This window comes from Xiphophorus maculatus, chromosome 4, assembly GCF_002775205.1.
Source record: "Xiphophorus maculatus strain JP 163 A chromosome 4, X_maculatus-5.0-male, whole genome shotgun sequence".
Lineage (NCBI taxonomy): Eukaryota > Metazoa > Chordata > Actinopteri > Cyprinodontiformes > Poeciliidae > Xiphophorus > Xiphophorus maculatus.
In genome coordinates this window covers 26,020,405-26,046,630 of record NC_036446.1, presented here as the reverse complement: position 1 = coordinate 26,046,630, position 26,226 = coordinate 26,020,405, and the positions used below count along the sequence as shown (strand labels likewise).

The following is a 26,226-nucleotide window of genomic DNA, read 5'->3' as shown; positions in this document are numbered from 1 at the left end:
AGATAGCGCAACTTCCGAAGCTGCATTTCCTTCCAGACATTTCGAATAAACTGTGGATTTTCCACAAAAAATGACAGAAATGGATATACTGAGAAAATATGCAAAGTGTGAAACTTTAAAAAAATAAATCACTCTTACATATCTATAATCTCCTATTAATTTTTAAAATAATATTTTTTTCTCCTGTCACAATTAAAAAAAAATTCTAAGAAAAATGGTTTAACTTACCTACGTTTTATGAATGTATATATCCTTTAGAAATTTGTCAAGTCACAGAACCTGCTCGGGTTTCTTGCCACACATTGTGCAGTGAGAGAGCAACCATAAAATGCTGACTAGTCTGTGTTTCACAAAAAGAAAAATAATACGTTTTTGACATGACTTGCTAATTATGTTACTTCTGGTTGAGTTTTTAATTTTTTTTTTTAACCAATTTGTTCCAAGACGTCAGAGGAACTAAATGCATACATTGCTGGACAAAACTGCATTGACTTTTATTTACAGCAAAGTCTACACCCAGAAGCGACCAACATAACTTCCCCTGATTTCAACCAAAGTACCGGATGAAGTGTCTGAGGACGCCTCGACTCAGATTCAGGGCCTCACTGATTCTGAGTGCAGTTCAGTATTGATGAGAGAGAATGGCCAAAAGCCGGCATCCCTCAGCTGGCGTCCCGCTTGATGGGGGTGGGGGGGGCTCATCTGTCTGGGGATCAATGGCTCATTTAAAAGGAGGAAAACTTGTCATTTGGACAAGATTTTATGTCCGTCTAGCAAGGGAGGCTTGAAAAAAAAAAAAAAGAAAAAGCACTGCACTTTTCATCTTCGCAAATCATCTTTTGAGTCATATGTTGTTTTCTTTCCACTTTACAACTGGATATCACCTTGTGTTGTTCTTTCACATTAAAGTCAAATAAAAATATATGCATGTTTGTGGTTGTAATGTGACAACATACGGACAAATTTAAGGGGTATGGATACTTTTGATTCATAAACAGCCTGTATGAATCTACAGGGGATGGATTCTTCTGTGGATTGACACCAAATCTTTTATGGAAAACTCACTTATTTGTGGCTTATTTCACAGAGTGCATTTAAAACATTAAAAGGAAAATTCAGACTGGGAAGGATTCAAATAAGAAATGTAAATACATTTATCCCTGGTCTGAAGAATTACATAATAAAAAAAAAATGTATAGCCTCTTGAATCATAAATCGTCAAAATGACTTAAATAACCTGCAGGAATAAAATTGCTCTGTAGGCTTTAAGACAACAACAAAGAAATAAAAACAAGCCACAAACACTCCACAATTACTTACTATGTACGTAGAATGGTTTGAAATATGAGATATTTTTAAATTTGAGAAGCATTTTAATCAAATGTGACTCTGCTTCGTTTTAGATCAAAGGCAATCGCTCGCCTTTCACCTTTCTGCAGAGGTTGTGTCACAATGAAATGATGAAACACTATTCAGAATCAGAAATGAGTCATCATCATTCATTTATATCCAGATTTAAATAAATCAAATGTAGAAAACCGAGAACGAATGTACAAGAGTAGTGTGGGAGAATTTGGAAAAAAAAAAAAAAAGTTTTTAAGGGTTTTCATGAAAGTTTTCAACAGATCTGAGGATGCTGTTACAAAGTCACCGCACCCTTGTGAGGATCAAACTAAATCTCCAAACAGCCAAAGGCACTTGGTGAGAAGACTTATCTGCTCAACGGCACAAGCAACTCTTCTTCATGTCTCCACCTTACAGCAGAATTAGGCCAGTAACTTCTAATATTTATTTCTGGGATGTGCAAAAAGAAAAAAACCCCAACAAAACAAACAGAGCCACAGCTAAGGGCCCAAATGAACATGCTTCTCTCTATTTAGGTCTTTGAAAAACTCAGCAGTGAACAGAGTAACATGATGCAGCTGGTGCTTTAGTGTGATGTGAGAAAAAGGCCATTTCTTTTTTTCTTTTAAGGTTCATGAGAATATCGGCATAGGACGGAATCAGGCCGTGTGCAACAGCAGGTGAATATTACAAAAGACATTATTACCTCAGCACAAAGGCGGATCGGTGATCAAGTTGTCAGCAGTACCAAGTTTAGGAGCTGATGTGGTCAGATGAGTCTCCTGTTAGACTTCTAACAAGTGGCTTTGTGCACAGGGAGATGATGCTGGAGCAAATTAGACTGCACTCTGCACCACCATCAGCAACACATCTGATGAGAGGAGCATTTTTATAGAAGAAATTCCCAGCCCTTCATCAGAGCATCAGAGAGCAAGCTGCTTTGAAGCAGAAGGGTCACATTTTCTCCTGCGTTTTCTAGTCTGCATGAAAGCAGTTTCAGGAGCAATCTGTGCGGATTTCTGCCCGACACTTTGATACCTGACATGTTGCAGCCAGCGGATCAAAGCCGGCCCTCAGATCGTTTTCACACACCGCTCGCCACCTGTAGAGCACGTAGCTGTAATAGGTCCATACTTAAAGTTGCCGTAGTCGCAGCATGCAGCGGCTAGGTTTGTAAAAAAACATCATTTCAAATGCAGCACAAGTTTTTTGTTATCAATTCTTGAGAATGTGTCGCATATGGGGAAAAAAAAACCCTGCTGGTAATCTCCTCCTCTTTTTTAATCTAGCTTTTAAAGTCTGAGGCTAAACCTAATCTTACCTCTTCCACAGGTAACGCTGCACTCAGTCCACGATCCGTATTTCCAGAAGTAAACACGCCCGGGACTGTCGTCATCCTCTGAAACATTTTGACTGACTGTGTACTCAAATCGCACTCCTGGATTGGTCTCCTGAAACAGAAGCTGGGACACGAGGTGGAATCATTACAAAGGTCTGCTGTTGGTGTAATCATCTATTCTAAGCAGCACAGAACTGAGGAAAAGTAAATGGCACAAAACCAAAATGAAACAGAGATACTGCGCCTTAAAACACACAAATCTGAGCTAGGAAACTAGAGACATGCGAGTTCTTCTAATAATCTTAACCTAGAAGTTCAGATGCGGCTCATTTTCCAAGAGCTTTTAGAGCACAACATAAAAGTAATAAAAGGAGTAGGAAATGCGTTTTTCTGTTCAGCTGCTGTTGTAACCCCATTCTTTATCTCACCAACCTTTGCTGTCAATTTAAGCAAGGATAGCTGGAGGTAGCAAAAACTGTCACTTCCAGATTTGATTTTAAAAAGTTATTACTTTTGTTTCCTGGCAGTGATCAATAAGTAAAAACAAAAAAAAGAACAGTTGAACAGTTTACGATCGCTTCAGTGGTTATCCATCAACAAATGGTAGCTTAGTCATTTATTGTGCTTTTGTTGGTGGAATGGAAAACTCCAACATGCTAGACGTAATAAGGGGATCAATTAGATACAATGAAAGACATTTTCCCTCCATCTGATACCAAATATGAAAATAGAATAGCTTATTTAAGAAAATGGGGGAGGAAAAATATCCCCTGAAAATTCACAACAAACGGCATCAAGAAAAGGGTTGGAGGTTTTGCCACACCCCTCCACATTACACCGACTGATACACCACCTCAAAAGAGCAGCGCGTGCAAAATAGTCGAGGAAGCTCAAAGTGTTTTGCAAGAAGCAATTCTAACTTGCCGAGGGGTTTGCGGCTGAAAAACATGGAGATGATTTAATCTGCTGTTTTATTGCTACCCTCAGTAAGTTTTCAGCCAAACTTTAGCGCGCCGCTCACTCCAAGTTGGAGAGAACTGTCACAGGAAGAAGAAAGATGTAAATCTTAGTTGCTTTTCTTTTTGTATGATTTAATCAGTTCCTTAATTTTGCTGTGAAGAGGTCTTGGCTCACTCTTCTCCCCAATGTTGGATCACTTTAATAAGGCTTTCAGACATTCCTCAACGCTGAACTTTTGCATTCCTGCTACGCCATCTTAGTTTGTGATGTACAAATTAATCGGGCAGAAAATCTGGGCCAGTTTTCCTTAATCCACCCAGGTTTTTCCGTCTGACCCATGATCATCAGTTCAAACCTTGAAAATGAAACACATGCTGCCACACCCTCCACCCAGAAGAGGCCGAGTCTTTGCAGCTGAAAATACATGTTCAGCTGTATGAGCTCTTTATTGTCCAGAATGATCTTCTTCAGAGTTACATGCCAGAATGTTTGCATCTGACCTTTTAGCGGTTTACAGATTGATGACTATTAACAATTGCTTCTCTAAGGTCATTACTTTCTCCTCAGCACTGTCTCGGTTGACAACATTTTCCCTGACTGTAGGAGCAAAAACAAAATAATTCAACTGTTGCTTTCATTCAGAGACCTGCAGCGCTCTAAACAAACAGTGCACAGACTTTAAGCATTGACACGAAGGGAGGTGTTGCTTTTTAAGGGAAAATGATACCTGAATCCACAGCGGCTCCATCGTGGGCCCAGGAGACGTCAGGTTCTCCAGCTGTCCCGTCCTCTCGTAGGTGAACACGGTTCCTGCCGCCTTGTATTCCCCGTTCCACTGGATCGTCCAGCCTCCATTCAGAAAATACTTGTTGGGGTTGTCACTCCGTAGCGCCAGGAAGTTTCCAGCTTCAGTTACCTCTTCGATTAGGATGTCCCAGGCTCCCTCTGGGATCAGTCCAATGTCTACATAGCCTAAACAGCAACACTTCTGTTAGATTAAACATTCACCAAGACATTCTAGGAACAAATACGAACAAATTAAATCAACATGCAAGGTAGGAAAATTTGCAACTGTAAAACAATGCTGACCAATAACATGTCAGGGGTAAAATAAAAAAAAAAAAAATAAAAAATCTTTATCAGTTAAATAAATCCACAGAAGTCTTTTTTTTTTTTTTTTAAATCATATCGTACAAATTTGCCCTTTATGGCATGTCAAAGCATCCTAATCGGTAAAAAAACATACCAAAACCTTCCCTCTCTTCAAATGTTCTTCTGACGGTTGTGCAGGTGGAGCCGTTGCCGTTGCAGACGCCGCAGCGATCCTCGACAGAGCTGGAGTTAATCACATAATCGCAGCCGATGCTCTGCAACAAAACAGGCCAAGAGGTGTCAAAACGGCATCATAGCAGACTTTAAGGCCGACAACCGTGGGAGGCAACGTTTATTGTTCGTCTCTAGCGAGATAAGCTCTTGAAAAGGATCAATTTATATTTACTTTACCTAGAACATGAAAAAAAAACACCACAAAAACATCTCATTCTGCATCACGTAAAGCGTTGAGTTCCAGAGGAGAGCGGACACAAAGAACGTGTAGTTTTAGGTTTTTTTTTTCTGTGTTGCTTTGCTGTTTTTATCTCCCTCCATGCAGAGTTGCTGCTCCCACCAGGTGCAAAAATTATTTTAAAAAAAGGCACGATATTTAACTGCGTTAACAAAAGAGAGAGAGACCCTCAGCGGTAGACGTCGGTTAATTAAATTAAATGATATGAGCAAAATATTATTTTAATACAGTGCGGATGTGTTCACGCTGGTTTCACACCATTCCAGGTGAAGCAAAGATAATGAAACTAAGAAGCTTTTAAATTAGTCGATCAAGTTGTTTTTGATGTGGGGAAACCAGCAAAAATGATTTCTGGAACGCTTTAATTAGATTTTTTTTTTTTTGTTCAAAATGTCGGACCTGTTTAAACCTCTTTATCTGTACATGAATAAGTAACAGCTGCAGGTCAACATGGTAATTTAGAAAAACAGCAACAAAAGTTTTCAAACTTTTTTCTGAGGGTAGGAAACCTGATTCAACCTTTAACATCTCTAAGAAAAACAAAAACAGATACACGTCATGCAACTAAATTGCAAACTTAAGCGCTGCCTTGCGTGTGCTGTACTGTTTGTTGTCCTGAAGATCAGTACAATTTGATCACAAACACATTTAATAAATAAACACAACTCTGAAATAAATAAATAAAGTTGTAAAATGGACACTTAAAAAAAAGATGCTGTGAAGTTGATGATTAAAGTAGAAGAAAACAGATTATTTTAAAACTGCCTTAGGAACATTGCAGACTTATTTTTCCAAAACAGAATAAAAGTTAGAGAGTCTAATTGGTTTGGAGACACTGATCTCAGTCAAACAAAGTAAAGGAGGAATAAACGACCAACAATAAAAAGATTATTCTTTAATAACGCAGTGACTTTTCCGTTACTAAAGCAGGTAAGTCAAAGAGTATTTGGGTGAGTGACAAAAAATGTCACTAAATGTCATAAAGCCAGGTCTGACTGGTGTCCACCCAGCATACAAACATCGTCAATCAGCGGCTGGCATTTTAGCCCGGGGTGAAAACACCATGTTGCGCTCTCGCCTATCTAGACAGATAACGGCGGCTCATTCTCCTATCAGCATGCTCACCGTCACGCAGAATGTCAAATACGGCGCACGTGGCCGCAGAGAAAACAAGGTGAGGGTTAAATTAAACGCCTGAACAATTAATGTTGTGATTCTGTCGAGCAAAGGAGATGCTGAAAGCTAAATCTAAACAAGTAAGTTTAACAAATGCAGCTGGGGTTGGGCTAAAGCGATCAGTCAGTAAGGGAAACTAATCGCCAAGCAGCAGCCATTGGACAGAAACTTTACGTAGCTCCCACATCAACAGATGAATGCAACATTAACGTTAAGGTCACAATGAAAACAAGCAAGACAAGATAAGAAGTTTAATGCTGGACTGCTTGGTAAAACACAACTGGAAAAAGAAGAAATAGTGACGCAAACTGGTGTTAATGGTCAATTTAGAATTCCAGAATAAGGAAAACCTTATAGCAACATCTTTGTGAATCTAATATTTCAGTATATTACAAATATGCTCTTTAAAAAAAACAAAAGAAAAACAATTTCTCCTAGTGTTAAAAGTCTTTTGCCAGAGAAATGCAACAGAAAGTACAGGATTGCTGAATGGTGCCGACAGTAAAGCAAAAACTTTCCCCAGTCTTCTGCACTCTGCTGATTGACAGAAGGCTGGTACTCTCTTCTCTTTACTATTAAAAATATAAATTTGCTGCTTTTGAAATATTTCTTCTCTTTATTACTAAAAAGACAAATTTGCTGCTTTTGAAATATTTCTGATCTTGTAAGAAATGAGAGTTATGGGATGGAAACTCCACTGTCTTAAAACTTTGGTTGGCAATCTAGAAACATAATTTCTGTCAGGCACAAAACTACAGACATCATTCTAGCAAGTACACAGATAAATTTGGGATATTTAGATGGTATTTATTGTATATATAATATATAATAATGCCTGATTTGTGTTAAACATAGTACACTTTTTTTTGCTTACTTTTTCTGCAAATACTGTGAAATCCCCCCAAAAAATGTACTGTATTTTTACTCAAAGTTATCAGAACTCTACCATCTCATATCCATCCATACCCAAAGCAGAGAAACAAATGAAACCAAAGTGGAGTTTAGAACATGCGATTCATCGATACCTGACAAACGCCATTGATGCACATGTCTCTACTTTTGTTGCCTTCGTAACACAGAGTCCCATCAGTGACGGCGTCTCGCATTTTCTCTGAGAAGTTTTCATTGAGGGGACGGCAGTGAAGTTCACAGGGGTTAACTGTCAGGGGGAAAAAGAGCCAAACACAGGAAATACGGGGGCATTGCAAACATATTCTAGGTGAGTTAAGATGGAGGTATTGCTAACAAGGTAAAAAAATAAATAAAATGTTTCCAATGATAACTGTCTTATGCACATCCCACAAATTACAATGATTTATTGTGGCAGTTCAGACAAAGTTTCACATTTCTTTTGTTGTGTTTTGCTTACAAAATAAAAATCCTGCAGGCACTGGAGAATAGAAAGTAAGAAAATTATATTTACATCTATTGAAATATTTATTCAGAAATGTGTAAACAGGTTCACAAATATGTTCATGCGAAGCTTTCCAGCAAAGCATTTTATTTTTTGGAAATGATCACAGTTGAGGACACCAGGATAAAACTGAACATATGCAGTAGAAAATATTAGATTATGTTTTTTTCAGTCCCACATTTCGTTCATTTAATCCAAAAAATGAAATCAGAATTAGGGACACCGGAGACAATTATCTTGAATAAATAATGAATAGAAGTTTTTGATACAAGGATAAGACCTTTGTTTTAGGCATTAGGGGAAAAAAAGCATTTGGGGAAAAAAAAGCTAATCAATAACCAACCTTAATTATCCATTGCACAAAACAAACAAAACAGGCACAAACCATTTGAACACAAGCTTGTTATAAAATAAAATGGCAGCCAAAAGATAGCAACGCCAGTTTGTGTATTTTTAAAAACAGAAGGAGGAAAACTGAAAGAGCATACCTTTTGTTGGACAAACTCACCTTTGTTGATAACTGCCTCCCACTTGTAGAACTTGCCCTTGTAGGGCAGGGTGTTGAAGTGAGTACACTGAATGTTTCTAAAGGAAGGCCAGTCAGCTTGACACGGTGTGGTGTTACAGAGCCTGTACCGCCGCCGCTCTCCCAGACAGTATTTTCCTCTGTGCTTTGGACTGTGGGAAATTTAAAGATGTGTTCATGTTGATGTTTTGACAGGCAGTTAGATCTGGGTAAATTAAAATGCAGGCATTATAAAATGTCAGATCAAGATGCAAGAAAATGCAGAAAATCATGATTGGAAATGACAAAAACCCATACTCGAGGAAATTACCGGTGGTATTTTAAGACAGGACTTTCCCTACATTCTATTATACAAGTAGAAAAGATTAGCACTTTTTAAAGTATTGGGGTTGGAAGTCAATTCTGACAAGTGAGACATATGCCTAAAGGCAACTAAAATGGAAATTCCCACAATATGTGGCATGTCAGACCATCACAGGTGGAGACGGGGAAACTAAATCACTTATTCTGCTTGGCATTCACGACTATTTTCAGTACATATTTCTCTGTTGTCCAGAGAGTCTTCTGCCTGTTACTAATGATTAAACAGGGGTGTTTGGGAGATGACAGAATGTGACAAATGTGTCACTATTTGTTTTAAATATCTCAGAAAACTGAATTTGCTTTTATGCAAGTGTAATAAATTAGCTTTTAAAAAAGCAGCTGTTTCTGGAGATAGTTTTGGCTTTATTCTAGTATGTTTCTTTTAAAACATTTTTTTTCTTTTTTGCAGCAGACCAAATAAAAACTGAGGTCTAGAACAATAGTTAATTTGTAATGTCTCAGGAAAACACAGGAGATTTCACATTTTATTAGTTGCATCCATTGACATCTTGTTCACTTTTCAAACAAATATGTTTTGTCCAAGACAGATCTGTTAAAAACTTTGAAGTCTCAATGTTGGTTTTAAAACAGGCTAACTTCCTGTTTTTAAACAGGCAATTAGATCTTAAATGACATCCGAATGATCAGAACCACCCTTGTGGTGAGCTGTGACAAAAACAATTTTCCATCTGCAATAAGCAGTGATGACAAGAAAGAAACCAAAAGTAACCAAACCATTTTTGTCTCTTATTGCTTTTCATCTCAGGACATGAAGGCACAGGTCGCATAGGAACCACACAGACATGACCAAATGAGTAAAATACAAACCAATACACTATGGACCTATGAAACTGCATTGCTCAACTCTCAGGTTATAAAACCTGGTAACCCAAAATTGGTTCCCAATCATCATCAACTTTGCTGACAATGCAACCCAGCGGAAATGACCAGCTGGGCTTACCATTGGCCTTTGTGAGGATCCTTTGGTGCAACTTGGATAAGGAAAACCCAACAGCAGGGTTGGTCAAGTCCAGCTCTCAAGCGTTCCCGCAACTCTTGCATGAATTACCTCATCAGTGTAACATTCAGTCCTGCTAATGAGGTATTAATTAGATTTTTGGTGTGTTGGATCTGAAATACATCAAGGAGTTGCAGGATAGTAATTCTCCAGGATTAAAACTTCTGTGGTTTTATTTATTACACAATAGTACTTCTTCAGCATCTACATTATTAATTTCTAGGTTTACCTTACAAGTAAAAATGATTATAAATTTAATGTATAGCGGATCTTATATTTAGTGAAATGCTTTCCAGCTGTCATAAACTCTGATTTATCCTGTTCTGACATACAATTTTGCATTTAGTCTTTTTTTAACCAGGAAAATAAAATCCTGAAGGAAATGTCATGGGCTACACAATGGCAGAACAATATAAAAACTATTCCAATCTTTAGACTCGTAGATACAACATTTGACTTTATCAAAACAAATCCCATAAAACATCTACAGCCAGAGGTTGTTCTCCCAGAACCCTTTAAAACGGCTCTATGAAACCATCTCTATCTTTAGAAGTGTTTGCAATTGGTTGCAGTAGTGAGGAGCAGCATTTTTAAAAGTTTTCTTTCCCCAGTTCTTTCCTGGCCTTTGGTACACACAGAGAAAAAGCCTCGGAGCAAAGACTGTAACCGGTTGGACTTTGCCTTTGGACACAGTTCTGTAGAAATAGTCTTTATAGATTCAAACCCATCAGTCTGCGAGAGGACAAGTCACACCATCTGACAGTTGAATAGGGTTTGAGATTTGAGATGAGTCTTAAAGCTCCATGGTAAACTGTGTCCGACATTTTAAGGCCATGTGATGAAGCCTGCATATGAATTACATCACCATAATCAAGCATAAACATAAAAGAGGCAATAACAAGCTTCTTATTGGTATCAAATAACACGCTTAATCAGAATTTAAAAACAAAACCCAACTTCAACTTCAGTCTTTTTAATAACCGTTGAATTTATAGCCATTGATTGAAAGTCCAACATATAAATGACAAAGCTGCTTTAAAAAAATCCCATGCAGCTCTAATATTAGCAATTATTTACATTTTGTTCTACTCAAAACAATAAAGATCATGAAAAAAATCTTGAGTAAAATGTTCCATGGTTCGCTAAAATAAGTCGGTTTGGTTTAAGGGATTTATGTCTCTCTGACAGTTGCAGTGATGCAGTCATCACTGAGCTCATTTAAAGAAACAAATGCAGTTCAATAATTATGAGGAGTGTTCATGATTATGAATTAATGTAGATTGTTTCAGTCTCTTCCTTTTTCATTTGGTCATGTGTTTTTCTCCAATAAATTACACAGAAGGATGTAAAATGATGTGAAACTGGCTGGGGCCAATTCCATCCAGGTCCTCGTCACAGTAACGACAGACCTAAAAGCTACTAAACCCAGACAACTGACTTGTCTGGACAGTGGGGTAAAAGATCAAAGTGAAATGAATAAAATATTAGAACTATTTGACCAGAAAGGAAATCATAAATTAGTCAAATAAATTGAGTCAGCATGGAGCAGGAACGAATTCAACAGATCATTGGAGAAGGAAGAGTGTGTCCAGAAAAAGATAAAAAAAAACTCTTGTTTAAGGTATTTGAACCACTGGCACCAAGTAAGAATATTTCTTTTTTTTTTCTTTTTTAATGGGGTATTATGATGGACTTTAGGAGGGCAGGTACTGATGAAGTGCTGAGTAGAGTCAAAGGTCAACAGTCACACCAAGTCACTGCAACTTCGTATAATTTTAATGTTCAAGTGGTTAATTTCTGATGCTATTCTGTTTCAGTTGCCGCAGCTTTCAGCGTCAGTGAGCAGGGAGCAGTCGAGTGTAATTAGCAAAAGCCAGCCATGTGTGAACCCTCTGTTGGAAAGAACTCCAAGTCATTGATCATAATTAGATGTGCGTTACAGGGTGAGACCGGCAGCTTTGTAAAGAAACACACACAGGGAGAGTGGAATGTCAAAGAGTGTGAGTGTGTTTCACATCTCATCTTTTGCTCCACAACCTCCGCAATTCATGTTCTCCACCATCATTATATAATGCATACCTCATGAAAATGTGCCCTGGTAGCCACTAACAAGGACAGCTATTATTGGACCTTCTGGTGATAAAATGAGGCATAACTTTGAAGTTACGTCTCTTTGACTTAAAGTAATAAAAACGCAGCCTCTCTCACCCTTCATTAATGGGCAAGTTGCTCTGCCGTCTCTTACATTTTTAATTTCTCCTGCTATCCAAGGACTTATAGGCTGAGAGTGAAGAAAATATTAAGTAGAGCATTAGGTTTGATTTCTCTGATAAAATACATAGTATTTTCATACTCTTATTGGTGTCACCAACGCCTTATTATGTTAAATTTTAACTTGAATTAAAGGAATATTATTTTATTTTTGAGTTATGCAATGCAACTAAAACCAATTTTTTGCCTAATGAGCCAGCTGTGTAAGTGAAACCTGTAAGGAATAACAATTTGTATTTAAAATACTGAACAAACAACTGGAATGTTTTAGAATCTATACATATTTACTTAGCAAGAGCTAGAACTAATACCAAAATAAAGAAAACGTCATAATCCATTTGAGGCTAATTCACACTTTTTGTCTTATTGTATCATTTTCCTTCCATATTAGAGAACTTCAAACAAAACAAGAACTTCAAATATTACAGAGACAAGCAAGTCTTAAGATACAAAGTCACATTTCCAGTTTACCACAAACTGTGTAGTATAAAGTTCTTACATCCTTGAATTAAAACAAGGATTTAAATGCAAGGATGAGTTGGCAGCATCATGCTGTGATGATGCTTTTTTGTACCGGGTGGAGGGAAACTGATCGAAGTTGTTTGAAATATGGACAAACACATTCCAGATCTGGGATAACTAAATCTGGAAGAGGACACAAATCACTTCAGACAGGGAGGAGTTTTTACTTTCCAGGAAGACAATAGCTGTAAAAATAAAGCTAAAAATGCAACAGAAAAGTTAAGATCAAAGTATGTTACTGTGTTCAATGAGAGCAGGTCAAAGTTCATGGTTAAATCTAGTTGACAATTTGTGCAAAGTTATTAGAGACATGCACATACAAACAAAGCAATTGCAATTCTAAAAGTGGCTTCACAAAGTATCGATGGAGCTCATTAGATGTACGTACTATTTTTTTTCTTTCTTTTGTTTCTGTTTTGCTCGTCTCCTACAACTTATAGATCTGTCTCTGCTTCAACGCATCTGTGTAAGATAATCAGTTAATTAGCAAACCTATGGAGAACTTGACTGCATGGTGAGGAGGTAATTCAGTCATGCTGGACCAGAGACACACCTAATAGTTGCAGGACACCAGAGCTCGAGGCCTGCATGCGAAGAACCCTTTTTGGGAACACAAAGTCTCTCAAAAATGACAAAGTTTCCTGCTGTAATGTGACAAACATTAGGAAAAGTGAGGGATTTAAATCATTTTGTGTTGGTACGGCATTGTTCAAAACAGTTTTAAATTTGATTCAGAGCAAAAACGAAAATCCAAGTGGAATAGTGAAGATAGCAGATTTTACAAGTTGACATTTTTTTAAATTTGCAAAGGAGAATAATTATTCTACCGGAGTTAAATAGAAGCAGTTAAACTCACACAGGATTGTCACAGTCTCTCTCTGCACTCTGGACACCAGCTCCACACGTCCTGGAACAAGCCGACCACTCGCTCCACGAAGCCCAGCCGCCGTGAACACCCTCCGGCCTGAGGCCTGCCGGCACGCACTCCCCATTGATGCACCACTGGAGGAACAAACCCATGTTTACATGAAAGTCAGACCTCTATAATCTTTGCATGTTACCCCATCTACTTTCAATTTGCTGGGAAATGAGTGCAGCTTCGTTTTCATGCTGCATGTGTCTGAACCGGGTGGGTTTTACTCCAGAGACAGATAAGGTTGTCTGGCCCTATTGTAAGTTGCAAGAAAAAAAAAAGTAAAAGAAAATACAAGGAATGCAGAAGTTGAGATGAATCGCAGACTTTGATGAGACAGAGGTGCTATCGCTAGCGTTCCTTTACTAAATTTGTAGTGGCAAGGGATGTCAGGCTGGGACGTGAGCAACGTACTCAGCACAAGTGGAATTCTGGTGGGAATCCAGAAAACCTCCAATAAAATGCTTTCCTAGAAACACAAAGTTGTATTGCTCTGCTTAAAGGGTGATTCTATTTTGTTTAATTTAAGCTTAGTTTAATAATATAATGACAGGCTTTATCTCAAGTATTATGTTGTTGAAAGAGACATTTCAAACATGTCAAAGAATCTTATCTTAGGTGTCAAGGTAGAATTATTTTCAGCTGATGTGTAAGAAATCTCAGGGGATTCTTGTAATCTTCACACAGTGTGGCTTCCAGTGCAACACTCCCCACTCCAAGAAAAAAAAAAGATTGAGCAAAGTATCCTTTGAACTAGAATAGTTCCCTGTAGAAATAAAAGATTGACATTTTTGACTAGCAAAGCCTTCAGATCTGTTTCGTAGTCATGAATCTGAGTATTTACCTTGTCCTCCCCACAGCTTGTTCCATCCACGGCGCCATCCAGCTTTGAGTGGCAGGTCGTTCCGACGGTGCACCACAGAGTGCTGCACACATCCTAGGAAGGCAGAGAGTGATTAATGTGTCACTTCACGACATGCTGCTTAATTAGGTTTACAACATGTCTTTGTGGGGTTGCAGATTTCCATTATAAATCTAAAACTAATTTAGATTAAACTATAGTAACTATATGGGATCAAAGCACAAAAACCAAGCTTACTCATCAAAGTGTAAAGTTACTCCTAAACTGTGTTTTTAAAGCACCTATTATTTAAGACTGACCATATTCTATAACAAATGAGAGTTGTCTTTTAATAAACTAAAAGTGCTTCTAATAGCAATGATGATCATGTTGATCTAAACTTTTTCTTCAAATATATTTATTCATATGCGATTAGAATGTGTAGTGAAGAAACAGTTTGGGCTTTTCCTCTTGGTCAACCAGCGTTGCAGACCGAGGAACGGAAAAAGGGATTTATTTTGATTAGAAATGTCAGCTTGAAAGCCTCAATGTCAACACTGTTTATTCAACTGAACTGCAAAAAAAAAAGGTTGGTTCCATACATTTTCTGATTTCTAGTATGCTTGGTATACTTCAAAAAACTAAAGTCAGCAGCAATACTGCTAGTACTTCCACCATGCAGTCCTCCAAACCATATTCCCACTACCAGGTTGGAGAGACGGGGATTTTTGGAAAGACGTTTGAGTGCAGTGAATTAGTAATAAATAGGATTTGTTTCACACAAGTGGAAGCAAAAAACATATAAATATTTGAACCATGGGGATGCCAATAAACAAGACGGCAGCAGCAACTGTTGAAGTAGAATACTGAAATAAAAACCAACATTACTGCTTGTGCGATACATGGACACTGCCTGGTTTGGGAACCATCCATCATCTGTACCACTTATTCTTAAATGAGATGAAGAGGGCAGGGTACACCCTGGACAGGTCACCAGTCCATCACAAAACATGGTTTTGTTGACATCTATAAGGTACAACCTTCCTTTGTGCACTGGAGCGGTTTTGAGCCAAGTGTGAGGATACTGCTGAAGTAAGTCTGATGAAATTCTTCTTAATCTAAAAAAAAAGGTGGATTGCTTCCTCTGAAGCTGGAGGGATAAACTTCCCCACTGGCCTGGGAATGCCTTTGGGATCCCCTAGAATTATCTGCAGAAGGATTTCTGGTTTTCCTTCCTGTATTTGTTACCCCCAGTGACCTGATCTCTGACGAGCAGAAGACAAAGAAAGGATGGACAGAGCTCAGAAAATAAATTCACGCGTCTTGCCTTTACCTTCAACTTAGCAGGTGGACTGCAGTGCAAGTCAGTGATGCAGTAAGTTAAAAATGTTGCAGTTTTCAAACTATTGCGCAATATATATATACACAATACATAAGGACTATGCCCAGCAGAGTTAACCCTGCCGTCAATGATATGCTTTATACTGGATTTCAACAAGAATACTAGTTTTATAAAAACTTGAGTCCCTGAAACAAAATACAAGCATAGATGATAATCGTTCGCCTGTGATGAAGTTTATTCAGGCGACAAAAAAAAAAAAAAAAAAAAAAATCATTGCATCATTTGCAAAAACTTCTACAGATAAAAGATGCTTGAAATAAAATTAAAAGTTACTTATTCTCACCATAGGTTAATATTTAAGGTTCATGTCTATTAAAATGTGCTTATTTTACACTACCTCTCAAACTAAAGTGTTGCTATTAAACCAAGAACCTTGGACTTAATGTACTCCCTTTCCCATGCTGTTGGCCTTTAAACAATTTGTTCTTAAAATGAACACAGTAGAGGTTTATAAACATGTCACTCTCTGAGAAATAAGGTTTCCTTTTAAAGGGAGATGAGAAGACACTCAACAAATGAATGGTTGTCAGCCAGAAGTTAATTAGCTGCACTTAAACGGCAAATAAAAACTCCGACTTTGGTCACAAAAACAACCTTTATAGGTGATTGATTTACATTTTATACAGTCCTTGATCTTTGCCCAAGATATTATGTTTTTGAAGACCAGTTATTTTACTGGAAAAACCTGGAAAACCACAAATTAAGGTTCTTCACACAACATCAAAATGGCAAAAAAAAATTCTATTGTCATTTTTATAGTTTTTAAAGCAATAATCTTGATTAATACCAATCAAATTTTAACTTTGTCTGCTACTATTCGTGCTCTGTTTGATTTGCTCTTAATAATTATTCTGCCTCAATATTTGATGCAATACCGTAATATTTTAGAGATTCAGCTTCATAGCAACAACAAGGACACCAAAGAGCTCGTATAGATTTTTTCCCCCCCAAAAAATTAAGAAATAAAAATGCCGAAAATATCTTCTATTCAACACTTGTTCTGTGTGTTGAATAGAAAATAATGTGATAATGTGAGCCTCACTTAATGTTTTCAAAGAACCCCAGCACACAAACTGACCATATGCAAATTTAAGCTATTTTAAAATGTCTCTATTTTTCAAACTTTTCTGAGGAACATATGCCAATTTTTGTGCAAAACAAAATATTTAAAATTCACAGCAACTGTTCAACCCCTCCATAAAAACCCTCGACTCTGTTGGGAACTCTGGGATATGTTCATAAAATTTCAGTGTATCTGCTTAAGACCATTGTAAATCTGTTGAAGCCCTACAGTAACTTTATAGAAACAGTGTCCAGCTAAGCTCTACTACACAGCTCATGGAAAAATGTGTTTAGTCTTAATTAGTGCTGTGTTAAAAACATCCATTGTTCAGGTCCCAAATACTCTGTGTGCTTTATGTTTAAAGAAACACTGACACCGATTTGAGATTTACTGGGAAGAAGCTATATTCGCACAAAAATCTCCAGAAACATTTAGTATAGCTTTAAGACTCCAAAGAGTCCACCTACAGAAGACTTCAGTCAGATTACCGTTTGCACCGACTCAATGTCAGCGGTATTCAGTCAAAGTTAATTTTCCATGACTGCTCTAATCGCTTATGCAATGACTAATCCCAGTTAGCACAACATGCAACAAAAGATCTGAGGCTAACTTGAAGAAAGAGTTTTAAATTAGTTTAAATCCAGGTCATGTCATATGATTCATAGGAGTTGGAGGCTCCATGTCGGGCCCAGACGAAGTAATTACAGATACAGAGGTGGCAACAAAGCCGTAGGCTGTTTTCAAATCCACAGTGACTTTAAGGCGCAAGTAGGTCCCATTAGATCTTCTTGTCAGATGGTCGGAGAGCTTCAGAAACTCTCATTACCCTCACCTTTTAAAAAGTGGAGAGAGGGATTATTGTAGAAAATATTGCATCCTCATCAACCTCAAGCTGTGATTTAAAGATGCAGGCCGGGTTGGAACATTCAGTCATTGTTTAAACTAATTCCTGGCACACATGTTTCTCTCATTTCCTGAAAGCATGTGGAAATGTTTGACACTCCATAACATCCTCCTATTTACACCATGTGTGCAGAGCCTCTTCAAAATGAAACATACACAAGATGCAAAATGCAGCCCGTGCCAATAAGCATTACTCCTTAAGCTTAATGCATCCCTATTTTTGCTTCATAGTTACTCCTGAAAGAACACAGAGTTGGCTGTTAACACTGACAAAGACTAAGTTATTTAAAGTTCAACAATATTTTTTGGTATAAAGTCATATACAGTGAGTCACTGTCTCTGACAGATAGCAGTGATATCCAGACATTTATGGCATATTCATTAGTATTATTCTACTTGCCTAGTTGTAATTGATTTAGTCTTCTTGTTTCTCCCATCTATGATATTGGAGGAATAAACAATGGGGCTCAAAGCAGATGTTTTTCTGTTCCCTTTCCCACAATTGCACTCAGATTGATATGTTCCTGTAATTTGTTCTGTCAAAGTCCCACAACCGCCATCACCACTGAGGCCTTCATATCATATTCCTGCTACGTCTTCGTCCCGTTGGTACTTCTCAGATTTCTATTTGTTCCTCTTTTAAGCATTGCTGTTGCCCTGGATTTTTAGTTCCTTTGCATCTTACTTGTTTGGATGTTTTGTCATCATCTGTTTGTCAGTCTGGATGTGGAAGTCCCACTAGATCTTACAGTATCTCTGTTTCTCAACCACTATACATATTTGACAGAAATACTGGTAAAAGTGCTTCATGCACATTGAATGTGGTGCCCTAGTTAAATTAAACCATTTCTCCATTGTGAAGTTTTACTATGACCATTAAAGGTGCGGTTCAGCTCTACCCCAGTTTACAGCAAGTTCTGCACTATTGTGGCTGTGGTCAACTCTGCGAATGATTGTAGCAACAATGGAGAATCTCGTGGTTGTGGTTATGATGGATTCAAAAAACAGGGATATCTAATTTTGTCTTACAGAAATTCATTGCTGGCCCAAACATAAAGAAAACAGTCCAGGTCATCTCATTATTCAAGTGCATGTATAAATCATCATCTGTCATGGTAGCAATATCCGAGCCAATGGCTTAGAAAAAAATTTAACAAACTGATATAAAAAAAAGGCGCTCTCTCTGCTGGGTACTGATCTGGAGCCAAACGATCCAAGTGGGGAAAATGGATTTTTTTTTAAACCAAAAAATAAATAAAAAAGCCTTGTATCCTCTGAGCAGTGCAGAGCAAGTCGTTAGGGTTGGGTAAGCAATTTTATGGTCCAGCGTATTCAAAAAAGTGTATCCACTGCCAGTTGGGTTCTCACTGGCCAAGCAAGGTTAAACCCAAACACCTAACAAACATGACGCATTGGTATGTTTTATTTTTCTGTCCCCAATTAACAGATTGTTGTGTGACTCCAATAGATCCACACTGGACCTACAGCTGTAGAGAGCAGTGGTGCAGTACGGGTTGGTTGTATGTGTTACATTTACAACAGAAACAGACGTAATGGTGTGCCAAACCTCACCCAGCCGTATCGGACTGCTCAGTGGAAGCGAGGTAAGAGACAACCCAGAGAATCCTCTTTATCTGTCTTACAGTGTCAGAATATTCTGTCAGAGGCTTCGTCACATCTGCTGTTCACTGCGACAGGAGATCTCTCCCACACACAGCAAGGACTGTCTATGATTCTCTTAAAAAAAACATCCAACTTCCTCTTGGGACTATAAAAAGTGTGTTTTTTAGTTGAAGATTTGAATCAAATTAAATTATTTTTAATTTAATTAAAAGCGCATCTAGAGACAGTTTTATCCAGGATGTTTGTCTCTGATGCTCACTGTCCCTATTCTCTAAGACAGAAGAACAAGAACTAGACTGACACTATGGCATGAACTAGAAAACCAACTGAGAAATAAGCTTTAATGCAATGCTCTAATGAAATAAAAAAATACATATTTTCTATATAGGGTTTAATTTTAAATTACATGCATCTCTTCAGATCAACTAAGTTAGTTTCCATCATTATCTGGAACCCGGAGCCAAAATTGCTCAAAGAAAGGCGAGGTTATGCTCTTAGAAAAGTCCAAGCTTGAAATTCTGGATAAGCCTTAAACCTTAGAAATGGTAATTATTCACCAGTCTCTGTAGAAATGCACATACTGAGACTCCTATCACTTCTAATACAACACCACACCTGAATGTATGTCCAGCCTGACAGAACTCAATATTATAGTCTTTCTTGGACAGTACAACTTGTATAACTTTAAAAAGTTTGTTTTGTTTTCTTTGGGGTAGCAAAACCATAACCGAGGCAGCTGGCCTTTATCGGAGAGCTAATATTTGAAAGGTCACAGCAAGCTTCGAAGGTCTTATCTGGACAAATGATTTTATGAAATGTAGTGAAGACGAAAAGCCACGCATTAACTTTGATGGATAGACGAAGAGAGAGGATCAAGAGCTCCCACTTTTCATTTTTGTAAAGTAGAATAACAGGAATTATTAATGCTGAGGCTCCGATCAGAAAAAAAAAAAAAAAATCATGTATTACCACTGCTACGACTGAAAACATGTCAAATGCAAAGCTTTGAGGAAGCTACCCAACAGTAATTGGTTCAAGAGCAAATAAATTCAAACAATATTCATCCACAACAGAAAATGTGCCTTCAGTGCCAAAGGGTATTAAATTATGTACAGAAAAAAAGAAGCCTTGTTACACACGGCAAGCTGCAGTTTGCAATGAAGACTGGAAGTAGTTGATTTCTTGTGGATGTAGGAAATTGAAATGCTTTTGAAAAACTTAATCAGGAGGTTTCTTCACATTAGTAACTGTAAAGTCAGACTGTGTCTCCTTTTTAGACTTTAGTTTTCTTCTACTGATGGAGAAGTATATTTCACACAAAGTTGCTGCGGTTCACTCAGAGCGATCGGCTTAAAAAGAGGCAGAAAGTGAGGATGGGAGGTTTTTGATCATTTCTCTGCTGGTCTTTGCTTCTGTATCCTTGTCTGAATGTACAGAGTTAGATTTTCCTGAATACATCTCTTCTTCTAATGTAGACGGGGTCGGGATCATTTCAATCATTTTCAATAATAGAGAAAAATTACAAATACCAAAGCTGTCTATACATTGGTTATTTGAAATTCTTACCTAAAAGTATTACTTGGTGCATGCGATCGAAATGTTTTATCAGAGACATAAAACAGACTGTAACATCATAAAAGTTTGAAAAAAAACCCCAATGTGGTAGATGATCCACATCTATTTCATTAAAGTGCATAGGGTTACACAGAGACTTGAATATTACATCTCAATAAAACAGAATATTAATAAAAAATACAGTCGTTTTAGTGGCTCATTTAAAAGGGAAATTCATAAATATTTCATGTACAAGCTGCTATATTTCAAAAGGTTTTTTTCATCTTTATTTGGATAATTATGGATTGCAGCTAATACCCAATACCTAGTCATGACTCCTTTCTGAATAATTTACTGCATCATTGCGGCATGGAGGCGATCAGCCTGTGGCTGTGCTGAGGTCTTAAGAAAGTTCAGAATATTTTGACTCTGGCGATCGGGTCATCTGTAATGTTGGTCCTGGTGTCTTCCTATTCACAATGTCCAAGGGAATATATGGCTACTAACCAGGTTCTTGGTACTTTTGCAATGTTGGCATGACAAACATAAAACTCTACAGACATTTTCCTCTCAAATAATTGTCCATTACTGTTTTAAACAGCAGCTGGGATCTTTAGCAATGACATTTTATGTCAAGTTAGCATTTTTTATCATGAGTGTAGTAGGTAGATAAATTATCTGCATTGATAACATTTTGGTTCTGTAATTTAAATTGTATGAAAAAATTAATATTTTTTAGTTTAATCTTTATGCATGTTGTTGTAGAACCTGGATAAGTAAATGTTTTGATTAAGCAAAAAAATAAAATTAAACAATTACGAACAGTAACAACACAAGCAATTTGGGGTTTTGATTTGGTGTGAATCATAATCAAAACAAAAAGAAATGGTTGCTTGAAATATATCGCTACTAGTCGTGGATCTATATTAAACAGAAAAGAATTGTAATTGGCTAATCAATTGATCAACGTTTGTCTGTGTTGTCGCTCGCACACGGTTTTCGTCTTACATCCATGTCATCGCAGAGGCGAGACCCGGATCCGTACTGGAGGCGACACTGATGGACCGCGCTGTACAGCACTCCAGGAAGCATCGAGGTCAGAGACAGCCTGTCCTTCACCGGGGCATCATCAAGGCACCAACCCCAGCCGCGACTGTGAGGGCAAAATAAAAAGAAAGGGTTGATTTTTTTATTATTATTAGTTCAGAAAGTTTTGAAATGTCTCCTTTTCCAGGAATTTGCTTAACTCCGAAACTTTTTCGGCTTCCACTCTCTGCAGAGCAGCTTCCAGCCTGAAAACCTACAGAAATGTTTTATAAATAAAAGCAGAAGACATTTAAGAGTTTTCTATGAATTATTCAGGAATGCTTCAAAAGGTTCTCCTTGAATAAACAGCAAAAAATTTGTGAAAATAATTTCTTCACCCGCAGGCAATTACATACGACACAAAACAAATGTCCTTATTCCTAGTCTATCGAAAGAATAAGTGGAAGATACAAAAAATGGAACAGAAAACCTCAAACTTTATTTTTTTATTAACCTGTTTTACTAGATGCGGGTTCTGTAAATAGACAGCTTTATAAAAAGTGCTTATATGAGTGAATCCACGTTTATTTTGCCAGTGGGGAGACACAAATACATTGTAAATTCAAACACAAAGTGGAGCTTGGCGCCAGTGGGTTTACATTACTGCAGTCACTGGCAGATGGAGGCAATAAAGCAAAAATCACAACAAAGTGCCAGAAACAGAGAGCAAAACAAGCTCACAGCTAAATATTAATGTAAATAACACGGATCACATCTTTTGCTACGAAGTTTGAATAAACTGCATGTTAATGCTCTGGTTGAGGGACGCAGAATTCAAAAGAAGTCTAAATACAGCCATAAGAAAGAAAACAGAAAATATATGGCACGTCAAAACGGCAAAGAAATTCTTTCACTGACAAGATAACAAGTTGACAAGAAAGTAATTCGGATGCCTCGTTAAGATTCAATACCTGACTAAATGGTCTTTAACTGGAGGGTTTAAATATTGGCACATGGGTGACTGGACTCATGGATGTTTGGATAGTGCTTTGACATAAAGGCTCTACTCTGATCACACCAAAAGTTAGCAAAGTCTTTGTGCTGCTCTGCCTTTGACGTCAGCTTCCAGAGAAAACTGTGCAACTCTGCTATCTGCATCCACAATCAAATACGTACCGTTTATCTTAATCTGCTTTCATTACCTCCACAACCTAATAATCTACATACAAACAAAGTTGGAGTGTTTTCAAGTACATGAATGCCAGTCTGAACAATTCTTTATCACAAAGAACTCTTTAAAATTAATTGCATGGAAATATCAGATAAATGGGGTAAATATATGCCCAAACAAACAAACAAACATCCTGTTTAGTTTCGGAGGCTTTCGACATCCATTAGATTGCAATCTAGAAATACCATTGCTCTTAAACGGTACATTCTTAAGGTCATTTTTTATGTGTGTACTTACTTAAAGGAAAATCAATCCATCTCATGAAGATGACTGATTAACCCAACAGAAAGGACAAACCCAAACTTTATCAGTCAATTTGTTTTTTCATAATGGTCCAACAACTACACAGAAAATTGAGAAAATTTTCCACTGAATGAAAAAAGGTTTTGTACAAATTTCCTGTTATTTGCCAAAGTAGGGAGCAAAAAAAACATTAAAAATTAAATACCATACTCGATAAAAGGTCAAGCCCACATGCTGCTGCAAAGCACAAAGCCACAATTTTTTTTTTTCAGTAACATCATCTCACAAAATTATATTGTTAGTCTCACAATATAGACACCAGTTTATTATCCACAATGTGTGAAACACTTTTCTATATTACGTCCTGTGTGGATAAAAAAAAAAAAAAACTATAACTGATGCAGATATTAAAACAATGACTTTCTGTATCATAACTATAAAATTGCATTGACTGAGTTTTGCTTTCTGTAATCACTAATGTGCGCTTGTTTTAGTAGGGAAGAAATGAGCCATTAAGAACTCTGATCTGACAAAGTGAGGAAAATTCTCTATTCAGGGTTTTTCTTTTTCCTCGTTTTCAGCTAAAAACTGAATAGCAATGCCAACTCTCACCGATGGCTTTACCTGTGGGTTATATTTTGATTTGCAGTTATTGAACATTTTCTTCGTGGGTCCGAGGTATTCTAGCTGACTTGATGACAGTCGTTATAGGAGACAGAGCTGGTTGAGCCGCTGCTGCTGAAATATGTTCCTCGACAACGAAAGGCCTGCAATTCACTGTGGGTTGTTATTTTTCCATTTGTCAGCCATTCAATGTTATGGCATGGCGTTGCCCTCAGGCAACAAACCACATAGCTGTACCTCACATTGCTCCTTTATTTTATTTTTTGGGGGGCATGATTTTTGACATATTTTTGTCCAAAAAATAGTTCTTTTATGAATATAGTTTTTGTTTGATTTGTATTTCATTTCTCATAATCAGTGTAGACAATCTTGGTGTTCTAGACCAATGTTACCCTGAGGCAACAAACCCAAATCTGGTTCCAGGAGGTGTCAGAGTCCGATTTTATGATTGACATGTAATTAGGGACCACCAAGCTCCCAAAGAATGCAGGAAAATATTTCTTCCCCACAAAAATAAAAAGTCATGCCATAGAGGGTTAAGTGGAAAAGATAAAATTGGCTCACATCTTGGTACATAGGCCGGGTAAAATATGTGGTGAACTAAAATAAAGCTTGGTAAATTTTAGCTGAAGCAGCTCCAAATGGTGCAACACATGGCGTTGTCTAAAGTCATCGATCATAGTGACCATTAGGATGGATTATGGACAGATTTGTCCAAATGAACAAAATGGATACAGTTTCAACTGAGAATCTGTTGAGTAAAAAATAAAAAGTTTTGTGCCGTTTTTCCATAATTTTACATTTATGTGCAGTCTGTCTCAGTGAACTAAGGTGTTATTGTACTCATCAATTTATAGCTTTTCATTCTGCACCAACTAACGAATAGTCTGCTTGTATGATAATAGTTTGCATCTAATCTGGTCTAAACATGGGAGGGTGTTGGGTATCAGTCGGTTTATTATTAGGATGGGGAGATAATCCTTTATACTGACTGAAAATGATTCAGTACTTAGTTTAACTAATTGTAAAAAAAAAAAAAATGTTAACGTGATAATATGATGGATATCAATGAAGCAATGAAGCAAAAGTACTTTTTGTTTCAGTTACCTGAAACAAAAAGTACATGATTTTTGTATGGATTTGCCTAATTTTATAGAAATAATTCAGAATAACTTGACCAGGTTGTAATTTTTCACAGCAGAAACAGTAATTAAAACAAGTAGGTATAACTATATAACCAGCTGCCTAAAAGGATGGTTCCCATTTTTCTGCTGAAACAGCCCTGATGCATCGTCACAAACTCCAAAAGATCCCTGAACATGATATTGCAACCAAAATGTTGGCAACAAATCCTTCAAGGATTTTAGTGAGGTCTCTGAGGGTCTGACATGTTCTTCCACCACATCCACAGACGCTCACCGGAATGACATATGGGAGAGTTTGAAAAGCAAGTCCACTACTCATTGTATTTTGGATGTGCCCCTGAAACCATTTCTGAATGGTTCTTGCTTATTGGCATTGTGCCTTATCACACAAAACAGGCAAAAATCCTCACATTTTCCTATTTTACCTGCTTCCAAGAAATTACATTTGAGGGCAAAAGATTCACTGGCTGCCTAATTTATCACATTCGACAGTAGGTGCCATTATGAACAGGTAACCAATGTGATACACTTTGCAATCCCAAATCAGTAGCACAGTCTGAATTTAACACCTGAAAGTGTTTTTCCAACGGGATATTTAAGGGCTTTTCATCAAAAGTATGATAAATTATGTTCAAGGTCTTTTTTTTGTTCCTTAGTGCTAGATTTCTCACAAGAATATTCCTGACATTCCTGGAAAAACAGCAGATCTCTCCACACTGTAGACTAAACAATGTTTTTCTTTTTCTCCTCACGATCTAACATTTGTTTTCTTCATCTGCCGCGTGTCTGGTGCCGTCCTCTGACTGAGGTTATTAATGTTTCCGCCAAAGCAGACAGACAAAGCAGACGGAAAATGGTGCTGCATGTCACAGGCTCTGTGGACAATAAGGCACCAGGATGTATGAATTAGGCTTAAAATGTTTCAGTCAGACAAACTGCCTTAGAAACCAGGTAGAAAGATTAGATTTCAAATTATGATTTTGATTTTTAAGAGAAAAAAAATATCTGAACCAAACTGCTTCCATGTGAAAAGGTAAGAACTTTCACCTTTGTCCAAACTGAACATTCTTCTGTGAAATATTTTTTTTATGAAATAAAAAGATTAAAAATTATAATGAAGTAGCAACTCATGAGGTTGGGCTGTAGCATTCATTAAAACAA

At 37.4% G+C, this 26,226-nt stretch overlaps 1 protein-coding gene across 1 annotated transcript in view; it reads right to left on the bottom strand.

The window, feature by feature from the left end:
- The window catches only part of LOC102223830 (A disintegrin and metalloproteinase with thrombospondin motifs 7-like), a 146,062-nt gene that overhangs the window by 52,868 nt on the left and 66,968 nt on the right, over positions 1–26,226 (bottom strand). The window contains exons 9-16 of the mRNA XM_023332084.1: positions 21,805–21,949; positions 14,255–14,347; positions 13,354–13,499; positions 8,306–8,475; positions 7,409–7,542; positions 4,890–5,010; positions 4,371–4,615; positions 2,666–2,807 (exon numbers count right to left, since the gene is read on the bottom strand). Of these exons, the coding sequence (XP_023187852.1) occupies positions 2,666–2,807; positions 4,371–4,615; positions 4,890–5,010; positions 7,409–7,542; positions 8,306–8,475; positions 13,354–13,499; positions 14,255–14,347; positions 21,805–21,949 (1,196 nt within the window). The remainder of the gene's footprint in view (positions 1–2,665; positions 2,808–4,370; positions 4,616–4,889; positions 5,011–7,408; positions 7,543–8,305; positions 8,476–13,353; positions 13,500–14,254; positions 14,348–21,804; positions 21,950–26,226) is intronic.